We start from the raw sequence: 24,080 nt of genomic DNA, 5'->3' as shown, positions 1-24,080 counted from the left end.
TAATTATTTACAAGTGCGGTATTTCACGGATCAGTCGTCATTCTTCACATTAGTTTATCAGTACCAAGACTACACGCTTAAGATATATTTCATATGCAGGTACTTACGCTTTAGCTATTTAGAATTTTTCTTATTCATCTTATGAAATTGATGCCATGGCACAGGAAGCCCACCCAAGCGACAAGAAAAGCTACACAAATTTTAAAAAATCAATCCCCTCCTACTCACACGAACTTTAACATTTAGAACATTTACTTTACAGGAAGACGATGAGGAAACCTTTAAAGCCAGCGCACAAAGTCCAGCTTTTCAGAGCCCACCAAATACTACTATACCTAAAACACCATGCACAGCCTATGAACCCTCAGAACGCTCGCTATTAACAGAAACGGAGGACAAAGACAACTCAGAGGCAATGTCAAGAGAACTGCTAAATTCATTTTTAGCCGCAAGGGACATAAGTCCTATTAGAAACCAGCTGACTACACCATGGGATGAAGCTTCGCAAAGAACTAAGCGACGCTATTTGCGTAAAGCAAAGCAGGTTGTCTTTGCAGCTTTAGAAGAGATTGGGCCTGAAAGCTCAGAAATGTTGTTCAGTGTATTACAGTCATCTAGGCAAAAGGATGAGAACGTTGATAAATCACTGATGGAGGCTCTTGTTGAATGTTTCAATAACGCAAGTCATTGGAGCACAAGAAGGCAGATCTTGTCGATAATGGCAGATAAGATGCCCTATTCAGCGTTGAAAAACTGGATTCCTCCAGATACAGGTTGAATGTGGCCCGCCACCACGCATTGCTTCATGGAAGAGGTACTCCCGTTACCATTACAAAGAGCCCCCGTATTTATGTGTCAACTGAGAAACTTGACCACTTTTTGACTTTTATCACAAGTGGTCAAGTGATCCAAGATTTGCCGTTTGGAGAAAAGACATTGAAGTTATCTAGCAATACAAAGTTCACAGTCCCAAATGTTGTAAGGACATTAATACCTGAACAGGTGGTGCAGCAATACACTACCTATTGTCAAGAAACCAGTTTTGAACCAATGAGCCGTAGCAGTTTATGTAGAGTGTTGAGTGTATGTAGTGCTTCCGTAAGGAGTCACTACAAGGACTTGACTATTTTTCTGCCGATGGTGCTCAAGCCTTTGAGGAAATGGAGGAAGTAGTCCAAAAGCTTGGAGATGAATACGGAAAAGGTCATCCCTGGGTAAAGAATCAAATCAATGAATTGAAAATTGCAAAGCGCTATTTGAAAATTGATTACAAGGTATGTAAATCATAGGCGGGTCCAGGATTTTGGTTGACGTTAAAACGATAACATCAAATCTTTGATATTTGCAGGTTCATGTGTCAAAAAGCTCACGAGTCCCCGACCACTGTAGAGCGCACGCTCGCAGTCATGAAAGTGATACGGATTTCACCACTAAATGTGACCATCAGCACGACCTAAAAGGTGACCGGTTTGAGCTGATTCCATCTGTGTTTGATGAAGTTCATTCGGCTTTGGAGGATCTGGCCATTGACAATGAAGAGAAGAAAGAGATGATGTATGTCATCATCCAATCGAAGAAAAATATCCAAGCCTGGAAAGCCCACCTGCTGCGTGCTATCAATCAAGATGAAGCCCGGTTGAACGTTCTGCAGAGTCTGGGTCCAACCTCAGTACTTGTAGTATTAGACTGGGCTATGAAGTTTCTCCCAAGGAAATACCGTGAAAGCCAATCTGATTGGTATGAAAAGAAAGGTATTTCTTGGCACATTGCAGTAGCTACAACAAAAAGAGAAGGTCAGTTGGAAATGTTGACATTCGTCCATGTTTTCAAAAGCTGTACCCAGGACAGCTATTCAGTAATGGCTATCATTGATGATGTTGTAGGACAACTGAAAACTGAAAGGCCTGAGCTCGAGGAAGTATTTCTAAGGCAGGACAATGCTGGCTGTTACCACAGCGCATTCAACTTACTGTCCATGAAAGAAATAGCCAAAAAACACAAAGTTAAATTAAGGGTCGATTTTTCAGACCCTCAGGGCGGTAAAGGGTCATGTGATCGAAAAGCTGCCACCATAAAGAACCACATCAAGGCATACTTGAACTCTGGAAAAGATGTCGAAACTGCAGAACAGATGAAAATAGCCATCGAATCATTGAGTGGTGTCAATGGAGTAAGAGCTATGCTATGCGACCCGCCTTCAGTCCCAAATTTAGTGCCTTTGAAATGGGATGGAGTTAGCTTCATTAACAACATCTCCTACAATAAGAATGGCATGAAAGTATGCAGAGAGTATGGCATTGGCGAGGGTAAGACCTTGAAATGGAGTGCATTTAGCCTGCCAAAAAGTATTCTTTTGCCAAAACTAAACGTCATTAAAAACGCTACTCCCCCTAAAGCCACTTTTACAGAGGTAACTGCAAGAACGAGACCAGCAGCGAAATCTAAAAGTATCGAGACCCAGCCTACGCATACGGATGCTGAAAGCTCCAGCTCAGAAGATGAAGAGCAAACGACAAAGCTGTTTTCAACTCCCGACGACGGCTGCATTAAATCGTTCCAGCGTTTTTCATCTCTTCAACGCCATCTTGACGTCGGTAAGCATAAATATGTAATGGAACGCGAAACACTTCTAGACAAGGCGATGCTGTCATACGCCTTAAAACGTGACCAAGGAAATGCGTCATTGGAGAACCAGCCACTTGAAGAACCAAGTACTTCCCGCACATTGGCATATGGCGATGCTCTATCAAAAGGCTGGGCATTGAAGTCATCCACTGTCTAAAGGAAACGCGTGAGCAAAGCTCAAAAGGACTATCTTACCAAGATATTCGATCTTGGAGAGCAGACAGGGCACAAAGTGGATGCTAATACCGTATCTAATTCTGTGAGAAAGGCAAGAAACCTTGATGGTTCTTTTATGTTTAATTCAAATAAGTACCTCACACCAAAGTAGATAAAAAGTTTTTTCTCACCGAATATTTAGATAGTATAGAACACGGTTTTAGGGGTTTTAAGTTGATTAGAATCGATTTTTGTACTGAACTCGCTCGGTAAACTCAACGCAAATTTGAACAAAAAAGTGAACAAAAACCAAAACATGATTTTTCAGTTATCGTAACAACAAATTTAAAAAGATTTGAGAAGAAATAAGCTCACCTTACAATCTTCAAAAGTTTCGAATTAATTCTTTTTCTGACTCTTTCTTCTGCAAGTTTTCCTTCTGTTTGGACTCGCTACTTGCTTCGTGGTATTTTCTTGCGTCTTCAGGGAGCATTTCTAAATGTCTCTTTATGAAGATAACTATGGCCCGGTAATCCTTTTGGTGCGTTTGAAATGCTCTTTCTATTAGTAAATCTTCAGCATCCGAAAACCTTACTCTTTTGAATTTTTGCCGTTGTTTCACAGTGGCTGGTGAGCTGGCCAAAAAATTAGAAGTGGCAGTAGGGGTAACTCGTGGAGCAGGACTTGGTACGTGTACTTCTCCTGTCATGCGGGCCGCTCTCAGGAAAACATGATGTAGCGGTATTTCTCCGGCTGCATTGTGATAATACTGAAGTGTCAAGTTCAAAAACAAGGGCTTTATATAGCTGTAGCGGTATTATGAGTGCAAAATTAGTGCAAAAAACACGATCTCACAAGTGCTTGCAGTGTAGAAAAATTTATAGATTCAAAGTGCGTGCAATGCTGCTAATACGCGGAACATACAATAGAAAAACACGATCTCACAAGTTATTGGATGCAATGCAATGCTGCAATTACTCCTCCACCGCCATTCCCTTTTTTCCTTATGCAATTCTTGATTATTGTTATAAATCACAGGCCGGATTTTGTCTAATGCAAACATCGTTCCAATCCCACCACCTTTTCCAGCGTGGATATTACAGTTCTTGACTGTTATTGGAATGCTTCAGCTCAGTGGAAGGCCAACTCTTTTGCAACAGATGTTTCCTCGTTTTATGCCTGTTAGAAACCAAGGCAGGGATATCTACGATTCCATTAGCAAAACCCAGCTTTTGTGGTATGCATCAGGAGAGAATGTCGAAAGCTTTGAACGAATGGTTCAATTTGTATCAGTGGAAGTGGGTGTTCCTAGATGTGTATCACACCAGCCACTAACAGCTCGTAGGCGCCGATGTTTATTGACTGTGAAAAATAGATTGCTGCTTGTATTAATGTGGTTAAGAGCGTACCCCAAGTACAGGGAGCTGGCTGCTTTTTTTAGTGTTAGCAAGACGACTGTTTTTGAAGAAGTTTACCATATCGTGCCAATATTGTTTTTAAAATATCGACATTTGGTCACCTGGCCTAATTTGGTTCGATGGTCGACAAACTTTGTAAATACATGGCCAAAATTTCCAAATATCGTAGGAATTATATATGGCACAATTCACCCAATACAAAGACCAAGCGGCGGGTTACAGCGAGAGTGTTACCGAGGAGATAAAAAGCGACATTTCATGTCTTCGCAAGTAATCATTGATGCAAATGGAATGATTGTATTGAAAGTGAGTGGGTAAGTCAACAAATCCGTTCATTCGAAGTGATATGGTAGATCATTTCGGTATTCATGCTGCTTCGCTGCTTTATGTGTAGATCGATGCCTTTCATGATCATTTTACATGTCATTATTTTTTGTGTCTAATAGTTCTTTGTATCCAATCAGATTTCCTGGGCATTTGAATGACGCTCAGACCTATCGTCTCATCCCATCGGTTGGGCCAAATGGTGTGCTACGACTCCCTCGCCGTAATCGCCTGGCAGCAGACGGTGCTTACCCCCAAGAGAACCAATCCTAAAACCAATCCGCGATGCTCGAAACAGAAGAGAAAGTGCGGCAAATAGAGAATTGAGAAGAATAAGGGTGAAGGTTGAACACTCAATAGGATTCCTCAAGGTTTATGGTTCCATCTCCACGGTTTTTCGCCACGGAAGACCATTCCTGCCCATCGTCATCCAAACATGTGCATTCCTTACAAATAGGAGGCGCTTGCTTTTGAAAAGACTTGAACGATAAAGCAATTAAAAACGAATAAAAAAAGCAACAATAAAACTATAGTTCCACGGATTATCAAATATAAAAATATCATCTTATTGTCGCGGTTCCTAGGCTGTCGCACTCCACAGCAAGAAAACGCTAGTGTTCAGCCAGTGCATGGTCTTGAAATGTTTTTATTAGACAATACACGGTGAAAACTACAATAAACGATTACAATAATGAGATGAGGAATAGGAATCACTTGGGCAGGATAAGGTAAAAACTTACATCTTTCGGGCGTAAAAACTCCACAGAATACAGAACAATGTTAAGACTTAAGACTACTAGAAAAACACGTGAAGACAGGGGACGCTAAAGGATCATATTACACCGGAAACGAAATACGAACAAGAAAGGATAGTTTAGGTATTAATGCAAATAAACGATTGAGACACTATTAGCCTAAAAATATAAACACTAAACATTACACTCCTCGCCCAAGGATACAACTCCTTGCTAATAGGATATGAAACTAGAGATCATACATTATGAAGAATCAATTCTAAACAAAAAAATGTAACTGTAACTAGAGTTCGTGTAATGTTCCTTTAAAGCCACCAGGTCAACTACCTAGTCGTGGGTGGATAACACGAGAAACACTAGCTGGGAGACTGGTCGGAGAAGAACTTTTCCATCTGTGATATAGGTGATATAGGTCGGGCGTCATCTGCTTCAGACGGAACAGTGGCTATTGGGCGTGAGTTTACTATGGAGGTGACTTCAGCCATCAGAGTAGATAGCAGCTCGTGAGTCAGTTGAGAACTTCCAATTTGGGTCAGCATGCTGTTGAGTACGCTACGTATGGTGCGAATTTGTCGTTCCCACACTCCGCCAAAGTGAGAGGCGTGGGGTGGATTGAATGCCCATTCGCAGCCGTGCTCCGTTGCATAGCGCTCAATCTTTCGTTGATCCGACTTCCCACCAATGAAGTTGGTGCCACGATCACATCGGATTCTTGATGCGGGTCCTCGGATTGCGAAGAATCTGCGAAGGGCACAAATGAAGGAGCTGGCGTCCATGGTTTTAAGGAGCTCGATGTGGATGGCTCGAGAACTGAGACAGGTAAACAGCAAGCCCCAACGTTTGGAGTTTGCCGCACCTCCTCATAATCTGCGAATTGTGATATACCATGGACTGAAGACGCCAGTACCGATACTTGTAAAGGGTGGGCTTAGTTCTGTGCACTCTTTCGGCAGGTCTGCCATGAGTTGTGTCATCGGCTTTCCTCTTGCCTTCTTGCAGGTGATGCAAGTGCTGAGGACCTTTGTCACTGCTCCATGACCCGATATTATCCAGTAACCCGCTTGGCGTACGGCACCATGAGTAATTTGTCTTCCTTGATGGTGGACAGCTTGATGGTAATGGCGGATTAATAACTCCGACAAGTGATGGTTCTTTGGCAGTACTGAAGGGTGCTTCTCTTTGAAGTTCAACTCGTAGGATGCCGTTCTCATCTACGAAAGGGTCTAGACCGTATAGTGGAGACCTTTTAAGTGTGCTCCGCTTTCTCCTCGAGGTGTCACGCTGGCTATCAACCTGTTCCTGTAGGCCCTTGAGTTGAGAAGGTCTCGCTCTGCACCATTTTGGTGAGGATGGCTGTTGCTTTTTCGAATTCCGTCACTGTGGGACGTGAATAGCTGTTTGTGGTGATGAGAGGATCAAAGAAAGAACAAGAAAGGATAGGTTAGGTATTAATGCAAATAAACGCTTGAGACACTATTAGCCAAAAATATAAACACTAAACATGACTTACGTTAATAATAATTATCGCGCTCAACAAAACCCTGTTCCAATTTAAAAAGAGTATATTTCTCCAAGTCTCACAGAAACGCCGGTAACTATTATGTGTATGAAAAAAACTAAGAAAACAGATCGATTTAATGCATTAAATGAATGATTCTTAGTTACATATCAATTACACTGTGCAGAGTGCCTGATTCATTGGTTCCTCTCACGGCGATATTCACACTTTCTCTTTATTCCATGCAACTTACATACAAAGACAATAATAGATATAAAACAATGGTGGCATATTATTTGCCGAACTGATCCTTATGCCGCTAAAACAGACAGCTGTAATGAAAATAGAGTGCACGCACTAAAACCGTGAACATTAAATAGTACTAATTAGTACCATGTGTAAGAGTGCACTCAAACAGTCTAGTCTAATAATACAAAAGAAATTATTGATGCGTAACGACCGTAATAACAATTTATTCATGCATGTAGACAAATTAAGCAATCGTTTTACAGAAGAATAGTTTTTTGCTCAAAGTCTAGTCAAGAGTCCATCTACTTACGTCGAATGAGAAATTATACACAAACATTTTTTCCCTCGAGATCCACAGTCTTCGTTTTAGACTTCCTTGAGAATCTGGACAATTCTGAAGTCTATCTACAACTGAAACTAGGAGCATTCATCGTGTCTTGTTAATTAAAGGCGACGATAATTCTTTTTTAAAAGCATCCCACAATAAGGACAGAAATGAAAATGGAATTGCTTGAGATGGTTGAAACAAGAAGGACAAAATGCGCCATTCTTCTCTACCTCCATGCTTTCACTAATGCTGGAAAAGGACACCGTACTTTTTTCCGGACAATGGAAAGACAGTATTTGGCCCACCGAGGCTTGGCGTTCATTCTCCTCTGCGCTGTTGAGAATTTCCTTCAAGGTGACAGCTGTTATTGTTGTCTTCGCGGCTATGGATTGCGCTTTCTCTGTCTCAGCCCAACATACTTCGTCGACGATGATCCTTGCTTCGCAGTTATCGCCACAGTCATTCCCTTGATTTTCCTTATTCGTGAAAACTAGGTTGACCACAGAATTAATGTCGCCTTCTTGGGTCAACAACGCTGCAAGGGTCGACCTCGGTACATCTGGTAAGATGTTGCTAAGTTGCTCAATCTGAGGGCCAAATCCAGTTCTTTTAGTGCCCACCGGTTGATTTGGCATAACTTGTACACTTTCTTTAGATTGTGCAGCTTCTATCGGTTGCATCTGACGCAACTGGATTGCAGTTTTCATCACTTGAGAGAGACAACTCTGGTGCAGTACTGGAAATATCTCGAGAATACTGGTTGACCTTGGAGTATAGCTCTCGGTGCTTTTGTAACTGTTTCTTCTTTTGCTCTGTGGTTAGCCAACAAGCAAAACAAAACATTTTTAGGATGGCTTTTGCATTGCTTATCAAATGTATAAATATAGAACCTACCGTTCCTTTTCTCTGCGACAGTGAGATTTTTACTGGTCTTTTGGCCTGCAAGCTCGACATTTGCAATATCAAGGACATCACTTGGTTTTGAGCACGATGGAAAGGCTACTGGAGCTACGTCACCTTGTAGTTTCCGGACTTTTGTGTGGCTTGCACACTTGTCACAAGCACACTCTAACTTATTCGAATTTAATATTTCGTTTTAGCAATTCATTGCAATGCAACCAAATCTTCCTTGCTAAAAGAATGATATCGAAACTGAACAACCCTGTCTATTTACCAAATATTATACACAAACGATGATAGGCAAATGCCATCAACTAAATTAATTATTAATTGATTAATAAGGTTTACGACCCCAGATAGGAGTTGATTTCTTGCCAATGGCGCCCATACGAGAAACAAAAGTTTGAAAATTTAAAAGCCCCAGGGTCCAGTTCAGTACGAAGGGTGAAAAGCGCTATCCGACGGACAAATCCTACCCAGTGGATAAATTTATTGGATAGCAGCATCGACGTATTTACTGTACCACGATTTATCCTTTGGATAGCGCTATCCACCCTTCGTACAAACGGGCCTAGAAGAATAGTCGATTTATGAATTTGTAAACTATTTTGTCATCAAGCTACTTTTGTAAAAGGATCCTTGTTCTGGCGGGTTTCGAACCCGTATAGTTTGCTGACAAACAAATATTTACATTTTTTATGTCGAGGTTCTCTTTGATTTCCAGTTGAAGCCAACGTCAGATTACTAAATGGCGTCAAAACCAACGCATTGTATTTTGGGATCCTACAAGTCTACCACAACAATGAGTGGGGAACAGTATGTGACGATGGATGGATTATAAACAACACCAAAGTAGTCTGTAGAGAACTTGGTTACCAACAAGGAATAGCTAAGCATGTAGGGGAAGGATCGGGGAAAACATGGCTGGAAGATGTATTATGCACAGGGAATGAGAACTCAGTACTCAGTTGTAGACATGGTGGATGGGGATTGGAAGACTGTGATCATTCAGAAGATATCGGTATGGTGTGTTACTCAGGTAACGATATTTATTCTAATTTTTTCCGGTTCAATAACCTAAATAATCGTGCGTTCTGATTGGCTGAATCAGAGGATATTTTCTCAGTGTCTGCCCGCGGTGCCGTATCGTGACGTCATCCGCTCGCGCGCATGAGAATAACGTATTGCTAAACAAGTCGAAAAGTAAAGGGCCTTGGCCTCTGTACATATATTCAAGACCTCGGGCATAGTTTTTCCCTATCCGGACCGACTTTAGGACGGTAAATAACATCACATTCTACGTAGCCTGCGTAGCGGCCCTCAATGGTGGAGTTTGGATTCAGAGGGGTACTAGCCCCACGATTATCGAAGGCCGCTAAACAGGCTAAATCCTATATTTATGTGAGTGCCCTCAGTACTGATTCTTTGCCCTTAATGTTTTAGATAAGTTACCAAATCTGGCTTTCAGATGGGCGAATAACGCATTTGCTTATGCTGGACGACTTGGACGACTAGAAGTGCGTTACCATGGCACCTGGGGAGCGTTATGCGCGGACAACATCGATCTTGAAGACGCTCACGTGGTTTGCAGGATGATGGGCTATAGCCAGGCTCTTGGAGTTTTTAAGATGCCAATGAGCTTCAGTGTAATTAAGTTCTCGTTAATTCTTAGTTGTAATGGTAATGAGAATTCGACCAAGAAATGCAGCACGGCAGTACTCAACAAAATAAACTCATGCAATACCAACATGGAGTCGTGGATTTCTTGCAAATCATCATCAGGTAAGAGAACCAAAACAAGTGTTTTGTGTTTTCATTATTTTTGATAACTTCAGTAATTAGTGATTTAATTTTCAGTTCCTAAAAATACTTACTGCTTATCCTTTGTACGAATTGTCTCCTACGCACTTAGGGGAGTGAGCGTTGCGTGACGACACTAAGAGAAGCTGCGTAGGAGACTATAGTGTAAATAAAAAACAATGACAGAACAGCCGATGGCTTTTTTAGCAAGTGCTTTACAATAGAAAAAAGCCTTAGCTTGAGTGGCAGCGAAATTCATGTGCCTTATCATGCAAAATCATTAAACGGAAAAAAAGATCCTGATTGGAAAGTGGTGTGAAGGTAAAGAGGCCTTTTTACAGAACAAGATAGCCAGCCAAATGGTGCACCTTTTATATCTCGGATGTCATAGCTAGACGCTAGTTAGATGCACGATTAACCATCATTCGGTTGTTGATTATTATTGTAACGCATTTTTACTAGAAAATTCAGTTGATGCTGACGTAGCCGTTCGCCTGGTAAATGGTACTGCCCCTAACGAAGGCCGAGTAGAGGTTCGATACTATGGAATCTGGGGCACAATATGTGATGATGGTTGGGACCTAGCAGATGCTCACGTGGTCTGTCGTATGCTGAACTACAGCAAAGCATCATGGACAGGACCTGCTAAGGTTAAAGGAAGTGGTCTTATTCTACTGTATGATGTAGAGTGTCGAGGCAATGAAAATACTTTGGGAGACTGCCGTAAGCCGGGTTGGGGTCAACACAATTGTGACCACAGTGAAGATGCTGGTGTCAAGTGTGGACATATGACTGAAGGTGAGATCAGTCGCCGATATCGTATCTCGTAGACGATAGGCGATAGGCGATAGGGGATAGACGATAGGCGATAGGCGATAGGCGATAGGCGATAGGCGATAGGCGATAGGCGATAGGCGATAGGCGATAGGCGATAGGCGATAGGCGATAGGCGATAGCCGATAGGCGATAGCCGATAGGCGATAGGCGATAGGCGATAGGTCATTCTATGAACTAGCAATAGCTAAAGTGAATTGTGTTTCTTATAGTTTCGCGTCAAAAACACGGAAGTTAGGGTTGAGATCGATATCCAGTGTTGTTTGTAGTCAACAACAGGGGTCTTACCTATTTACCAGCTACGGTTGCGACAATCAACTCTCGCCTTGAGGACACCCCGATATTACGGACAACTCGCTATATTGACAAAGAAATGACCATCATTAATTCTCGCTACAGCCAACTCTCATTACAGCGGACAGTCTCTGGACTGTCACTTCATGTCCGTAATAGCGAGCGTCGGCAGTAGCGAGAATTAATTACGGCAATGAAGTATTACTTCATTATCGGTCCCGAGGCTGTCCGAGAATTAACTGTATATGAAAAAGATTAAATATCTAAGGAGGTGTTTCTTATGTTTTAAGCTCATACATATAAACGATGTTTGAAATGAATCGTTTTCTGATATATGTGATGACGTCATCGCGCATACGTAATTTACGACGGCATATAACAAGCACGGTTTGACCGAAAAAATAAGCTAGATTGTAGCACCTGAGATGAATTGGTACACATTTAAGCATGGGTTTTACTCTATCTACGTTAAGCGGTTGGAAAAATATTTAAATTTCAAATTTTCAACATGTCTTTTTATCCTGGCCTTCTCACCGTTTTCAAAAATAATGCTATTTTTATTAAATAAGTAATTTCAAGTAAATAGGTAAGACCCGCTCAAAGGACTCGACTTAGTACAACATCTACTTTCAGAGGAATCGTCCGTGACTGCCCGGCTCGTTGAAAGGATAGAAAAACACGTTGGTTTCGTAGAAGTGAGATACAACGGGACCTGGATACCAATCTGTGATGATACCTTGGATATATCAGATGCCTACGTGGTCTGTAGAATGCTTGGTTACAAAGGAGCCCAAGCACCAATACGACAGTATCGTCAAGGAGTAAATGGATTATGGATGGGTGGTGTGGAATGTAGTGGCGATGAAGTATCAATTAGCCACTGTTATCATCGCGGGTGGACAAACGCTCGATGCCGTGGGAACTACTATGCTGGTGTCATGTGTAAAGTGACAAAAGGTTAGTCTTTTTTTCTGATATTTTATCTTTCCTTGTAGAATATCAAACGTTTGATTGATTTTCATTTCACTCATTATTCTTTCTTATTTTTCTTACAAATACAGATCTTCCACCGATACAAATTCGTTTGGAAGAAAGACCAAAACCAGACTCTGGTCGTGTTGCAGTTCGCTATGGTAATATATGGGGGTCAATATGTGCAAGAGGACTAGAGATGAAAGATGCTCTGGTGATATGTCGTATGTTCGGTTATCCCGGAATAATTTCTTGGTACATTTCTCAATCTGTAAATGGTACTATCTGGTTGAGTAACCTGGAGTGTAATGGAACAGAGAAGTCAATAGCTGACTGTCGTCATCGAGGTTGGGGACAAACTACGCCATGCACTCATGACAGCGATATTGGTGTTAACTGTAAGAAAGGTAAGGAAAATAGTTTTACTTCAAAAATTATTTGTATGGACGTAACACACAAAAACAAAATCAAATTGATACTATTGCCTTAGCATTCAAAATTAGAACTGAGAAATAAGAGAAGAAATAATAAAGTAGAAAGGAGGGAGAAGAGAGGGGGGAAAAACCAAGGTGGCGCAGCCGTAAAATTTGTTCAGTCTCCAAACCCAAACCTCCAAATAGTCTAGAGAGTATTCAGTTCCTCACTTTGACTATAAGAAGTTGAGTTAAAAATTTCTAAGAAAAACTATATTGTAAAAATACGTGGATCTTAAGTATATTTTCTTCATTTTCTAACACTGTGAACAACACTATTGCCGTTTGCAGCTGATGCTCCCCGGTTCCAAATCAATGGAACCAACGCCATCACGAAATCAACGGTGGAGATCTTGTTGAACAATTCACTGACAATTGACCTTGGGCTTCAAAGGTACGAAATAATATCGCAATTGCAAACCAACCCACCAACCCACCAACCCACCAACCCACCAACCCACCAACCCACCAACCCACCAACCCACCAACCCCACCAACCCACCAACCCACCAACCCACCAACCCACCAACCCACCAACCACCAACCCACCAACCCACCAACCCCACCAACCCCACCAACCCACCAACCCCACCAACCCCACCAACCCACCAACCACCAACCCACCAACCACCAACCCACCAACCCACCAACCCACCAACCCACCAACCCCACCAACCCCACCAACCCCACCAACCCACCAACCCCACCAACCCCACCAACCACCAACCCACCAACCCACCAACCCACCAACCCCACCAACCCCACCAACCCACTAACCCACCAACCCACCAACCCACCAACTCACCAATCAATCAATGCTCTTTCTATATATATGTACCAAAACGTTTTCAGTTTGTATCAAGTGGCAGTGGAAAAAAGAAATATTGAACAACGTTTGAAATCCTATGAACAACCACCACCCTTTGTCTACAATGAAGTCAACGTTACTATGGCAACACAGATGGGTAATGATAGCTACATCACGGCAGAAATCATATCTCCTATCAAGAACCTAACGATTGGTGACGGTCAGTATTACCATGGTTACTACAATGCACCGTTAGAAGCCGGATCAATGTATAGAGTACATATAAGGATCGTTACCATGGCAATGGAAGGGGTGAGTGGTGTCTCTTGTATTTAGATATTTTCTCCCTTTTTTTAGCGGAAAATGGTTTGCATTCCCATGTTGATTGTTCAGGTTAATTATGGCGTGAAAATAATTGATTTAATAGTTTTGTTTTGGGTTTCAGGAACAAGAAAGAGTTAACGGCCACTCAAACTTCGTAGCATTCACAACTAAAAGCAAAACGACGGCTTCTGTGAAAGGTACCTACTAGTTAATAAGTACAAAAGAACATTTTTAGAAATAAAAACGATGCGAACAATACACAATACAATGAAAACATTTGCACTCAACATATGTAACCCCACCAGATATAAATAACAGTGAAACAGCCGACATGTTGGTTGGACTAACATAAAATTCTAATGAGGAATGCTTTGCTATCGTCAACCAACATGGCGGCTATGACGTAATGTACATGCAACCCAAGAATACTAACAAGAACATTCAAATAGTCAAGATCCTAAAAAAGACCACGAGCAGATATACGTCTATACTTGTGAAAGAACACATGCAAATCACAGAGAAATCGTTGTTTATAAAACCTTCTGATAGAAAGTAATCAAACTGAAACTATAACATTAGGAATTTATTTGTTTGATATTCCAGATGTGACAGACCAGGAGACTAAGAAAAATACTTACAGCTACGCTGTATTAGGATTATCAGTGATCTTAATGCTGTTGGTTTGTGTTATTGTTGGGCTTATCGCTTACTGTACAATAAAATTAAAGAATACAAGGAAAAAATACAAGTCTGCCAAAGCAGCAGGTAAGAACGTAGCAGGATAAGGCTGGGTTGGGGGGAGGGGGTGAAGATTTATTGGCAGGGTGTTTATGCTTTATAAACCATTATTGAGTTTAAAATTACCGCTGTGTTACTACCAGACTCCTTTACATAAAGTTAGCCTCAATTTTGTGCAGAATATTCACGTGTTCCAGTCAAGGTCCGTCGACTTTCAAAGTGTTTGTATATCAAGTTTTGCTCCATCCATTAGTGTCAAAGTTGGAGTTGAGAAAGGTCACTCCATATAATTCCATATTTGGATTGCGGGTCTTTACCCTGAGGTCAAAGATGGCGGACAAGCGTGTTCGTTGGCTGGCGAAACGGCTGAGAGACATTTACGAGCTTGGCGAAGACGAAAAAAACTACAAAAAATGCGGGAAAAAACAAGCTTCTCCCCAGTCTCTTTTTTTTAAGACCGGGAAAGAGAGCTTTGACACTCATTGTTTGATATGTATTTTCGAAGTTGTGCATTCTTTACTTTTCCGGGCCGTTGATATTTGTGTACTGTTTAAAACACGATCTACGAGTTTTTTGAACTGCTTAAAACACTCATGAACAATTTATAAGATTTTGGTTCAACTGGAGCCACCATACACGTCACGAACATGGATTTTTATACTTCGATAGAGATTTGACGTCATGGGCATGCGCAACCAGATTCAATAGAAGCTCCCACACGTTGGATATTACGTGCCAAGGCAAAGACAGGCACGTTAGTCAAAGATCATTAGGGTTGACTATGACCTTGATGAAGCTCTATGTCTTCATCTAAACTTGGATGCATACTTCATCCCTGATGAAGTCATCCTCATAGTATTCGAGTGGTCTTTATATAAAGATCACATCTGTCTTTATATAAAGATCACATCTGTCTTTATATAAAATCACTTGAATACTAATGAAGAGGACTTTATCGGGTATAAAGGTTCATGCACGTGACGTGTATGGTGGCTCCAATTGGACCATAAGCTTATGAATTATTAATGAGTGTTTTAAGGATATTTAAACACTGATTCAAAGCTAACCCTGAGTAAATTAGTTCGTAACCAAGGAACACAGCGGTAATATTTGGAATTCGGTTTAAGATGGTTGCTACAATTGTAGAAATAATTTTGGCTTTGCACCTTGGAATCTGTGAAGAACAAAATAAACTTTTCATCCGATCCCGGGTTTGGAATTTACAACGTTCGTTTAATAGCGCAGCGCAACCGTTACGTCATAAAAACGAAGACAAAGGCGAAATTCGGACAAACAATCTTACAAGCTAGTTTACTTTCAGCAGATAATTTTCAAAGCCGGATCGCAGTTGATCTTAGTTTACATGGGTTATTATTGTAACTTTAAGTAAAAATAATAAAATCGGTTCGTATAATCCTCGTAGCGGTTATTATATTTTCAATTGTATATTAATAATAGGAATACTAGACACTCATGATAAAGAAATGAATGAGTATATTATTGCAAAATTTTGGACACTTTTTCTTGTAGAGTTGACAGAGTTTACGAACCCTGAAGAGCCAAATGATCAACCTGATTTTTATTGCAAACCTCTTGATCGAAAATACGAATCAACCGAAGAAAATGAATGTTGTGATTATGAAAATGTTACTGGACTTTGGATGCAGCGTTATCAAGTGCCAAAGCCTGTCTTAACGGTAAGAATCCTTTCAATTCATGATATCACATAAAGGAAGAACCATGTGGATAGGAAAAATATATATTATAGGATAGAATTCTCAGGGTACTACATTTAACGCAATCGAAAACCATGCCTTATAACTTGATTGTCAAAGAAAATAGACCTTTTGAGCTTGAGTGGCCACAAAACAATGGCTCCAAAGTTGGACTTAATGTGCTCATAACAAGGGGCTTTTTTGCTGCGCATGCGCGCCATACCATGCAAAGCTCATGTGGCGATACTCTGATAAATGTGCTCAAAGATCTGCTTCTTCGTCTTCTGAAACGACTCGATATAGGCTCAGACATTAAGCCTGACATCGAATATGTATCATTTGTGCGATTCAAGTGAATATCAACGCATAAAGTCTTCGCAAAACATGATTGCAAAGAGCCATGCGAGCTACCTCAAAAATGGCGACTGTTGTGATATGCTTAGCTATTGGTTTTACTGAAGAAATAAGACTATTTGATGACAGATTTGCTATAAAGTTGAGTGTTATGATATTCTTCTTTTATTACGATATCATGTGTAGAAATCGCCTGCAATGACATGCGAAAATATTCGCCTTTCTTTCATATCACATATTCGTAATTCGAGCTTTGCAAAAATGATAACATCTATATGTGTTTATTGTGTTTGCTTATGGACTTTGATTGGAAAATCCGGGAAGTTATATTTCTTGTCCATCCAAGTAGTAAACATTGTTTGCATAGTCATTTATAAATTGGTCAAGAAACTTTTTTTATTTCAAATGCTCGAGCCGAAATAATGCATATTTTAGTTATATGTATCCTTGCCGGAAAGGGATTCTCGATATCCCAGCAATCGAACAATTCTCTTGGGTACTTATTAAGAAAGTATCAAATGCAGTATAATTATGTTTATCTTTACTCTCGAGTACTTTTCTGACTTGTGAGAGAAACTACCACATAAAATTCATTTGATTAGATGTCTTTGTTATCTGTGCTTTCGACCTATCGTGTTTTATTAGTTAGAAAAATTGGGGAAAATAGTATATTATTTTCACCGCCTAAGCAGCCATTCACCTCATACGCGCGGTTAAGTTTTGCCGAGGCTGTGATTAAGCTACCGGACTGAACTATTATAATGGAGAAACGTCGCCGAAGGGGAGGTGGGTGGGGTCAAAAATCCGTCTAGCACTGACTAGTACAGCGAACCTGAGAAAATTGGACCGAAACCTTGGATTTTCTCTCTTAAATAGGCAACTGACGACCCGGGGGCATTCATAATGTTTCTCACCTAGGAATCACGCCCAGAAAGTAATGATAACATTCCGCGCGTCCTCGTTTCTTGGCTGCTTAGGGGGTGAAAATAGAGAAATTATCAATTTTCTGCAAGGGCATAGTCTTGCTTTGCCTATGAATAAATTATATGTCTAGAGCTATTATTCAAAAATCGTTTCTTTGAGAACATTCTTTAGCCGATTTTACATGTAGCTGATTAGTTTCAAATAACTGTGAAGGTTATAAGAAAAGGAAATAAATAAATCGAACACCGAGACATCTTGCTACAAGCTAAATGCGTGGGTACCCTGTGTTGAGCCTACATTACTATCTCACAGCACAGCAGTTCGCGCATGGTCATGCAAAGTGGCAAAGTGGCGTCCATGCAACCTTGACTCAGAACTTTTGTTTTGGGTCACTCAAGCGAAATTACAAACGTCTATGCAAAGTATTTTTCAAACGTTACAATTATATCAAAATAAATCAAAGTGTTCAAAAACGGAAATTTTTTGACAGTCGGAAAGATTCGAATCTGTAAAGTATGGTGCAATTTTCAACCACTAAAAAAGCAATCGAAGTCGCATCGTGTAATCACCATCGTGGGAATAAATTGGGGGTGGGGGGGTGGGGGGACAAAAACGCAAATCCAGAAAAAAGTCGTTAATATTAAAATTTCTTTCTTTTTGAATAGGATGAAGAAAAGGATACAGACGACGAGGATTATGAAAACATTTGATTACAAAAAATCTCTATTTTTCAGGTCTTTTTCACAGCGTTTGCTTAGATCGCTCATTCACTGTGATGATCAACACATCTATCATTATTTCACCACAGTTCTATCCATTCAATATTCAAATGCTATATAGCTCCCAGAGTGTTTTCATCACAATACAGAGAAATAAGCATCTGTTTTATATTGCTCATCTTATAAAACATTTTTACCAATTTGGCGCGAGTTCTGTACTCTGATACAAACACTGTAGCCATCCAATTAGCGTGCGCGATATATTTAAAATATTTTATCAGCCAATCAGCGCGCACGTTATATTTCAAATATTATACTAGCATTGCTATAACTAGACATTAATTTCCATCTCCATTTCTTTCGTTTAACTTAAAAAGAAAAATTTCGTTCTTCTATTTTTGAGACTCGCTGCACCACTGTCAAGTGGAAAGAGGTTACCAGATAGCCGGTGTTCGCACACAACACAACAATACAATATCAATAATCACAGCATTGATTTTCAGACAGATCCTGGTTCTCATGTAAAGAATGTCAATGTTTTTCTAAGAAAATAGACGTCTTTTTTATATCTTATTTGTAAACAAAAGTAATCTTTTTACTTTTGATCACAATCGTCGATTTTAAAAGAAAGTTGAAAGTCGAAACAAGTGGTATTCGAAAGTAAAAACTGGCAGGACGTCTAAAAAATAACACATTTTGCTTGTTAGTAAAGAAGTATTCTAACTAACTAATTTATTTTTACTCTCTTTTAATTGAAAAATAATTTCAAAACGTTTTGTATGTAATGAACATAGTATGTATGTTACCGGATATTTTTAGCTTTGTCAATTGTTATGAACAGCAATAGTGTACCTAACAGTGGTCATGTTGAAGTTTGTTACTATGGTGATTGGAAATCTATTTGTGACACCAATTGGGACATAATGGATGGGAACATCGTCTGCAGAAAGAATAAAACAGCTTTTTCCGTGCTCCATTCAGTAATAAAGCACTTAGGAAGTGCTGAAAGCACTCAAGAAGTGTGAGAAGCACTCGTCTACGGCTCAGTTGCTTCTCCTTACACTTCTTGAGTGCTTACGCCACTTCCTGTCTGATTTACTACTGAACGGAGCACGGAAAAAGCTGTTTTATTTGTTAATTATTATATAGTTAGGGTAGTACGTGCGCACTGTTTGGTCGAAAACTGTGCTTTATTATTGAACGGAGCACAGTGCTGACACCATCTGCATGCGTGAAGTGCTGCTAGATCCTTCGACCGACTTTCTTTTTGTGTAAATAAATTCAATACCGAAATAACATTAACTTAATGATAAAACAAAACAATTTTTTCCATGCTTCGTTCAGTAATAAAGCACTTAGGAAGCGCCGGCAAAAGCTGTTTGATTTGTTAAAGGGAGGTCTAATGAAGAAATGCCAACCCCCAAGTGCTTTATGACGGCACACAGCACACACGCACGTTTTCTATTTCTTTTATAAAATACAAATTACCATAATAGGTAGGAATGACGCAACGGAAAGTGCACGCGCATGCAATGTGCTCTCATAAAGCACATGCTCCAAACCAATCAGAAAGTGACATTCATAACAGTTATTTTATAAATTTACTTGTAGGTTACTGCGATTTTCCAAAACATGTGAACGGTGCATCTGCTGCGGTTTTTCGCTGTCGTCAATCAAACCTAATCAGTTGGTACCTTTCATATTTTTGACTTGTTTGAGCGTGCAACTCAGAGACAAAGAGTTCGCATGTTTGTGAAAATTGCAGTAATTGCACTGTGTAAAACCATGAAAAAGTCTGCTGATACTAATACCTAATTTTCTAATTTCTTATTGGCTCTGTTTTAATAATTATAGGCTTGGGTCTATTCTTAAAGACAATTTTCCTTTTAACAAGAGCTACAATGTCATATTCTGTTTGTTTTCTACTATTTCCTGCATCTATTTCAATCTCCATTGGTTCAATAGAAGTGCTTCTCTTCATGACTGCATAGGGTTTGTCCAGATTTACTATTTTGCCAGTAAGAAGATGATGGCCAATGATTAACTGTGGAATACCCTAAGAACAAGGTTTAAACTAATTATTTTTTCATGTTATGTTCAGGGAATCAAGGGTAGCATAAAAGTAGAGCACTTGCCCCACACCTCTGAGGTCTTGGGTTCCAGATTCTATATGACATGTGAGTTTTGGTTGTTGGATACCTACTTTAGGGATGATTTAACCCCTCCCCTCCCCCCTCTGGTAGTGTACGACACCCCCCTGAACTTGTATCTCTTGGCTCCCCTTCTGAAATCACTTTGATCATTAAAACAAACATCTCTGCCAAATTTGGTACTTTAATCCACTCTGTGACTATTTTGGTGTTAAGCGACTGATCTCCCTTGATTCAAGGGTTTTTACTTCGAAGTTTCTTTCAAGGTTCTCTAATTAATGTTCACTTCATCTGCAAAACCTAACAAACTGAATACTTCCTTTAGTTGAAGAGTTAGGCCAGAGGATGTTTAACGGCAATGATAAAAAATGATTTTTAAGATTTTTTCAACCAAAAAAAAAAAAAAAAATCAATGAAGCATCAATTTTATCAAACACTGAAATAACAGGGCACTGGCACAGGTATCTCAGATTGGGTTTTGATAAGGGAGGAAAACCAAATAGTCTTATAAACCCTCAATTTTAATGGTTAGAAGATTATTCAATTTCAATTTCAATTTCAGTGGATAAAGAACCACTCTTGGAAAATGCCACTGCTAAATCCGATTTATTTATTTGAGTAATCTATTAAGCTGAGTGCAGGAACTGAACAAAAGACCCCAGAGGGGTCTGTTGGGCATACAGGAATGTTGTTTGGGAATCATGGATGGTGTAAGGATAGTGCACTTTCCTGTCAACTCTGGGGTATCAAGTTTGATTCAAGACTCGGCATCACACATGAGTAGAGTTTAATTCATCTGTTTTCACCATTTTCTTCCCTTTGAAAAAGTCTAACATGAAGCTAAATTCCAATTTGATCTATGAATAGACCTCTTTACCTTGGGCACAATGTTTTCCCATTTCAGACCACATGAATAAGATTTTTCATTTGAGTTGCATCTATATTCATGTGTCTTTTCATGTGCAACTGATAAACAAAGAAACAATATTCTAGGGAATGACACAAGGTCTGAAATGGGAAAACACTACACCCAAGGTAAAGACGTCAATGAGCCATGCCCTGACTTTACTGTATAACCCCAGAGCTGAGCCTGTTTCAGGATTTTAATTAATATTAAATATTAATTAATTAATATTTAATTGATAAAATTAGTAGTTCTTTACTGTGACCTTGAAAGAGTGTATATAAAATATAAATGTATTATCTGCATAAAAACTGAAATATAATATATATTATTGAATGTTAGCCCAGTAAAGGCAAGTTAAGAGTACATTATTAACACACAATACTGATATTATACGATTCATACCATGCTGTCAAAATGTAAATCGCCAATGTGTCTGCCCTCCAGGCTAACCTCATCTCTTGTCTCTAAAGCACCTTGGAGTTCTATTACGATCCATTCTTGGACTGCTGTATCCCTTTTGAAGAAATAATTCACCATTATTTTTTATAAGCTCTGGAAAAATTCTATTCTAAGCATTTTAAGATTATAGATAAGATCACTTAAATTGGTTCTAGCTCAATAGTAATAAGAATATTGATAAGTTTATTTATTTCTAATTTATGAATTAGTTATTATTATTATTATTACTATTATTATTAGTTAGAATCCTTATATATATAAAGAATGTATGTATGCATTTATGGAAATGATTAGAAAGCTCTGTTGAGTAATACACCTTGCAGGAAGTGACCAAATCAGAAGGGGACTATGAGCTGTGCTATTTATACTGTACTTGTTGGGTGCCTTTTATCCTCATCTGTATTAAACTTTACAATCAATTTATATTACTCAGTTCAACTAACTCCAATAGGACATTTGCAATATCATCTTTAAATATGACTAGCAGAATCCCTTACACACTTTCTTTTTTTATTCTGTTAATAGACCTTTTCAGTTTGCACGTAAATCATATTTTCCCATTGGGGTATCAAGTTTGATTCCAAGACTCGTGACGCATGAGAAGAGTTAGAGGTTTTCTCAAGTTTCTACCATTTTCCTCCCTCCGAAAATATCTAGCATGAAGTTAATTCCAATTTGATTTATGAATAGACCTCTTTTCCTTGGGCACAATGTGAAAACATTTCCCATTTCAGAACATGTGTCATTCCCCTGAGAATAAGATTTTTCATTTGAGTTGCATCTATATTGATATGTCTTTTCATGTGCAACTGATAAACAAAGAAATGATACTTTAGGGAATGAAACATGGTTGTAAATGGGTAAGCTGTAGCTCCAATTGTCTTACTTTCTTATGAGCTTATTACTAATCACCACTGCAATTACAGCTTTGGCGCAGCAGAACAGGGTTGACCTGAAAGCATGTAAAGGGGCCTCTGGCAGCTGCTATACAGTCCATGTATGAACCAGGAGCACAGCTCCAACCAGTCTGAATTAGTTAGGGTTGATTTGAGAGGAGGGAAGACAAAACAGAGAGCAATAAATAACTATTTTGTATGGCCAACATTTGAACAAGGCAATATTTACTTGAAAGTAAATCTAATTGAATGGCATCTCATAATAAGCTAAAAAAAGAACTCCATTGTTTCGTTAATGCTGATCTTAATGGATTAATTTGATATCGATTAATGCCAAATTGACACCAATTCCAATTGGAATGGATGCAAGTTTTTTCTTTTTTTCTTTACCACCATCACTACTACCATTATCATGTTATTGTAAGTAAGTGACAGACCATTAGATTTTAGAGGGGGTGGGGGTTGAGCAAAAGCCCCAAAAAATTCTAGCACAGCTTTAAAGAGTGAAAAAAAAATCGTGCACAAGAAAAGTGCCAGAAAAAAATCCAAATGTCCAAAAAAATTACTGCACGGTCATGAGGCGTAAACAAAAACCTCTCCCCCCTACAAAAACCAAATGGCCCGTCCCTAAGTAAGTAATTATCTTAGTTTGTCGAGGGTAACATGACAGTATATAAATGAACAACTGATGACTCATTACCCCTCATATATTCGCATCGTCTGATCGAATTCTGATTCTTTAAACTTTGTTCTCGTGTCAACGATTTCATATTCTTGGTTAGACAATGCATACATCACAGATCGAGCTAGACGATTCGACACTTAATTAATAAACTAATTTGTGATATAGATAAAGTAAGCTTAGAACTTTTCAGATCAAGAGCTAGTGATGAGTTCGAACCGATTCTGACCTTACGTGACTACGAAAAGAATACTTACATTGTCATCACAATCTGCACCATTTTTCTCTATTATTTTGTTGAGCCCGATCTTTATAATTATGTACAAATTGTACTTCAAAGAACAACAAATATGTTGATTCTAACAATGGTCACTCCGCCATTTTGTTCTCTTTCTTATTTCCCGCGCTTCTATGAATACCGCTGGTTTGCTTACCTGCGCCAGCAAAAATCCACAGGAAGCCCAAATTGATAAATGACACGACTCTGGGGTAGGATACACGGGGATACTTGAGTTGAACAGTTTACCTTATTCTCTAATGGCCTAAAGGTGATGTTAAAATAAGTTGCTGGATTTTGAAACACACAGCGATAGAGCTAGAAATGTACAGTTAAAGTCATTTTTGATAAAAAGCTTGTGAATTGAAATCAAAATATTTAGGCTGCGTTCATAATGTATGGCAGAGGAGGGGGGCAGGTGAAAATTTGAAATGTCCAAAATAGTTCTTAACATCCCCCCTTAAAGTCATGCAAAAAAATACGATCCCCCCTAGGCAAGGC

General features: G+C 39.4%; 2 protein-coding genes across 2 annotated transcripts in view; one reads left to right on the top strand and one right to left on the bottom strand.

Annotated features, from left to right (window-relative positions):
• LOC116300468 (scavenger receptor cysteine-rich domain-containing protein DMBT1) overlaps positions 1-20,115 on the top strand; it is a 24,197-nt gene extending 4,082 nt beyond the window's left edge. The window contains exons 2-12 of the mRNA XM_089034367.1: positions 8,978-9,292; positions 9,697-10,035; positions 10,516-10,851; positions 11,815-12,138; positions 12,243-12,560; positions 12,918-13,020; positions 13,479-13,746; positions 13,880-13,955; positions 14,362-14,523; positions 16,027-16,193; positions 18,155-20,115. Of these exons, the coding sequence (XP_088890493.1) occupies positions 8,978-9,292; positions 9,697-10,035; positions 10,516-10,851; positions 11,815-12,138; positions 12,243-12,560; positions 12,918-13,020; positions 13,479-13,746; positions 13,880-13,955; positions 14,362-14,523; positions 16,027-16,193; positions 18,155-18,199 (2,453 nt within the window). The 3' untranslated portion in view covers positions 18,200-20,115. The remainder of the gene's footprint in view (positions 1-8,977; positions 9,293-9,696; positions 10,036-10,515; positions 10,852-11,814; positions 12,139-12,242; positions 12,561-12,917; positions 13,021-13,478; positions 13,747-13,879; positions 13,956-14,361; positions 14,524-16,026; positions 16,194-18,154) is intronic.
• LOC116300469 (chromosome transmission fidelity protein 8 homolog) lies at positions 20,028-24,080 on the bottom strand. Its single transcript, XM_031709345.2, has 3 exons — positions 23,560-24,080; positions 21,668-21,779; positions 20,028-20,264 (listed from the first exon to the last, which is right to left on the bottom strand). Exons 1-3 carry the CDS (start codon positions 23,580-23,582, stop codon positions 20,028-20,030), a joined length of 372 nt encoding a protein of 123 aa, XP_031565205.1. The 5' UTR covers positions 23,583-24,080.

The sequence above is a fragment of the Actinia tenebrosa genome, unplaced genomic scaffold, assembly GCF_029948245.1.
Source record: "Actinia tenebrosa isolate PJP-AT-01 unplaced genomic scaffold, QUT_ActTen_1.0 PGA_scaffold2__45_contigs__length_23673736, whole genome shotgun sequence".
Classification (NCBI taxonomy): domain Eukaryota; kingdom Metazoa; phylum Cnidaria; class Anthozoa; order Actiniaria; family Actiniidae; genus Actinia; species Actinia tenebrosa.
The sequence above is the reverse complement of the archived record's forward strand: the minus strand, read 5'-3'. Positions and strand labels throughout refer to the sequence as shown.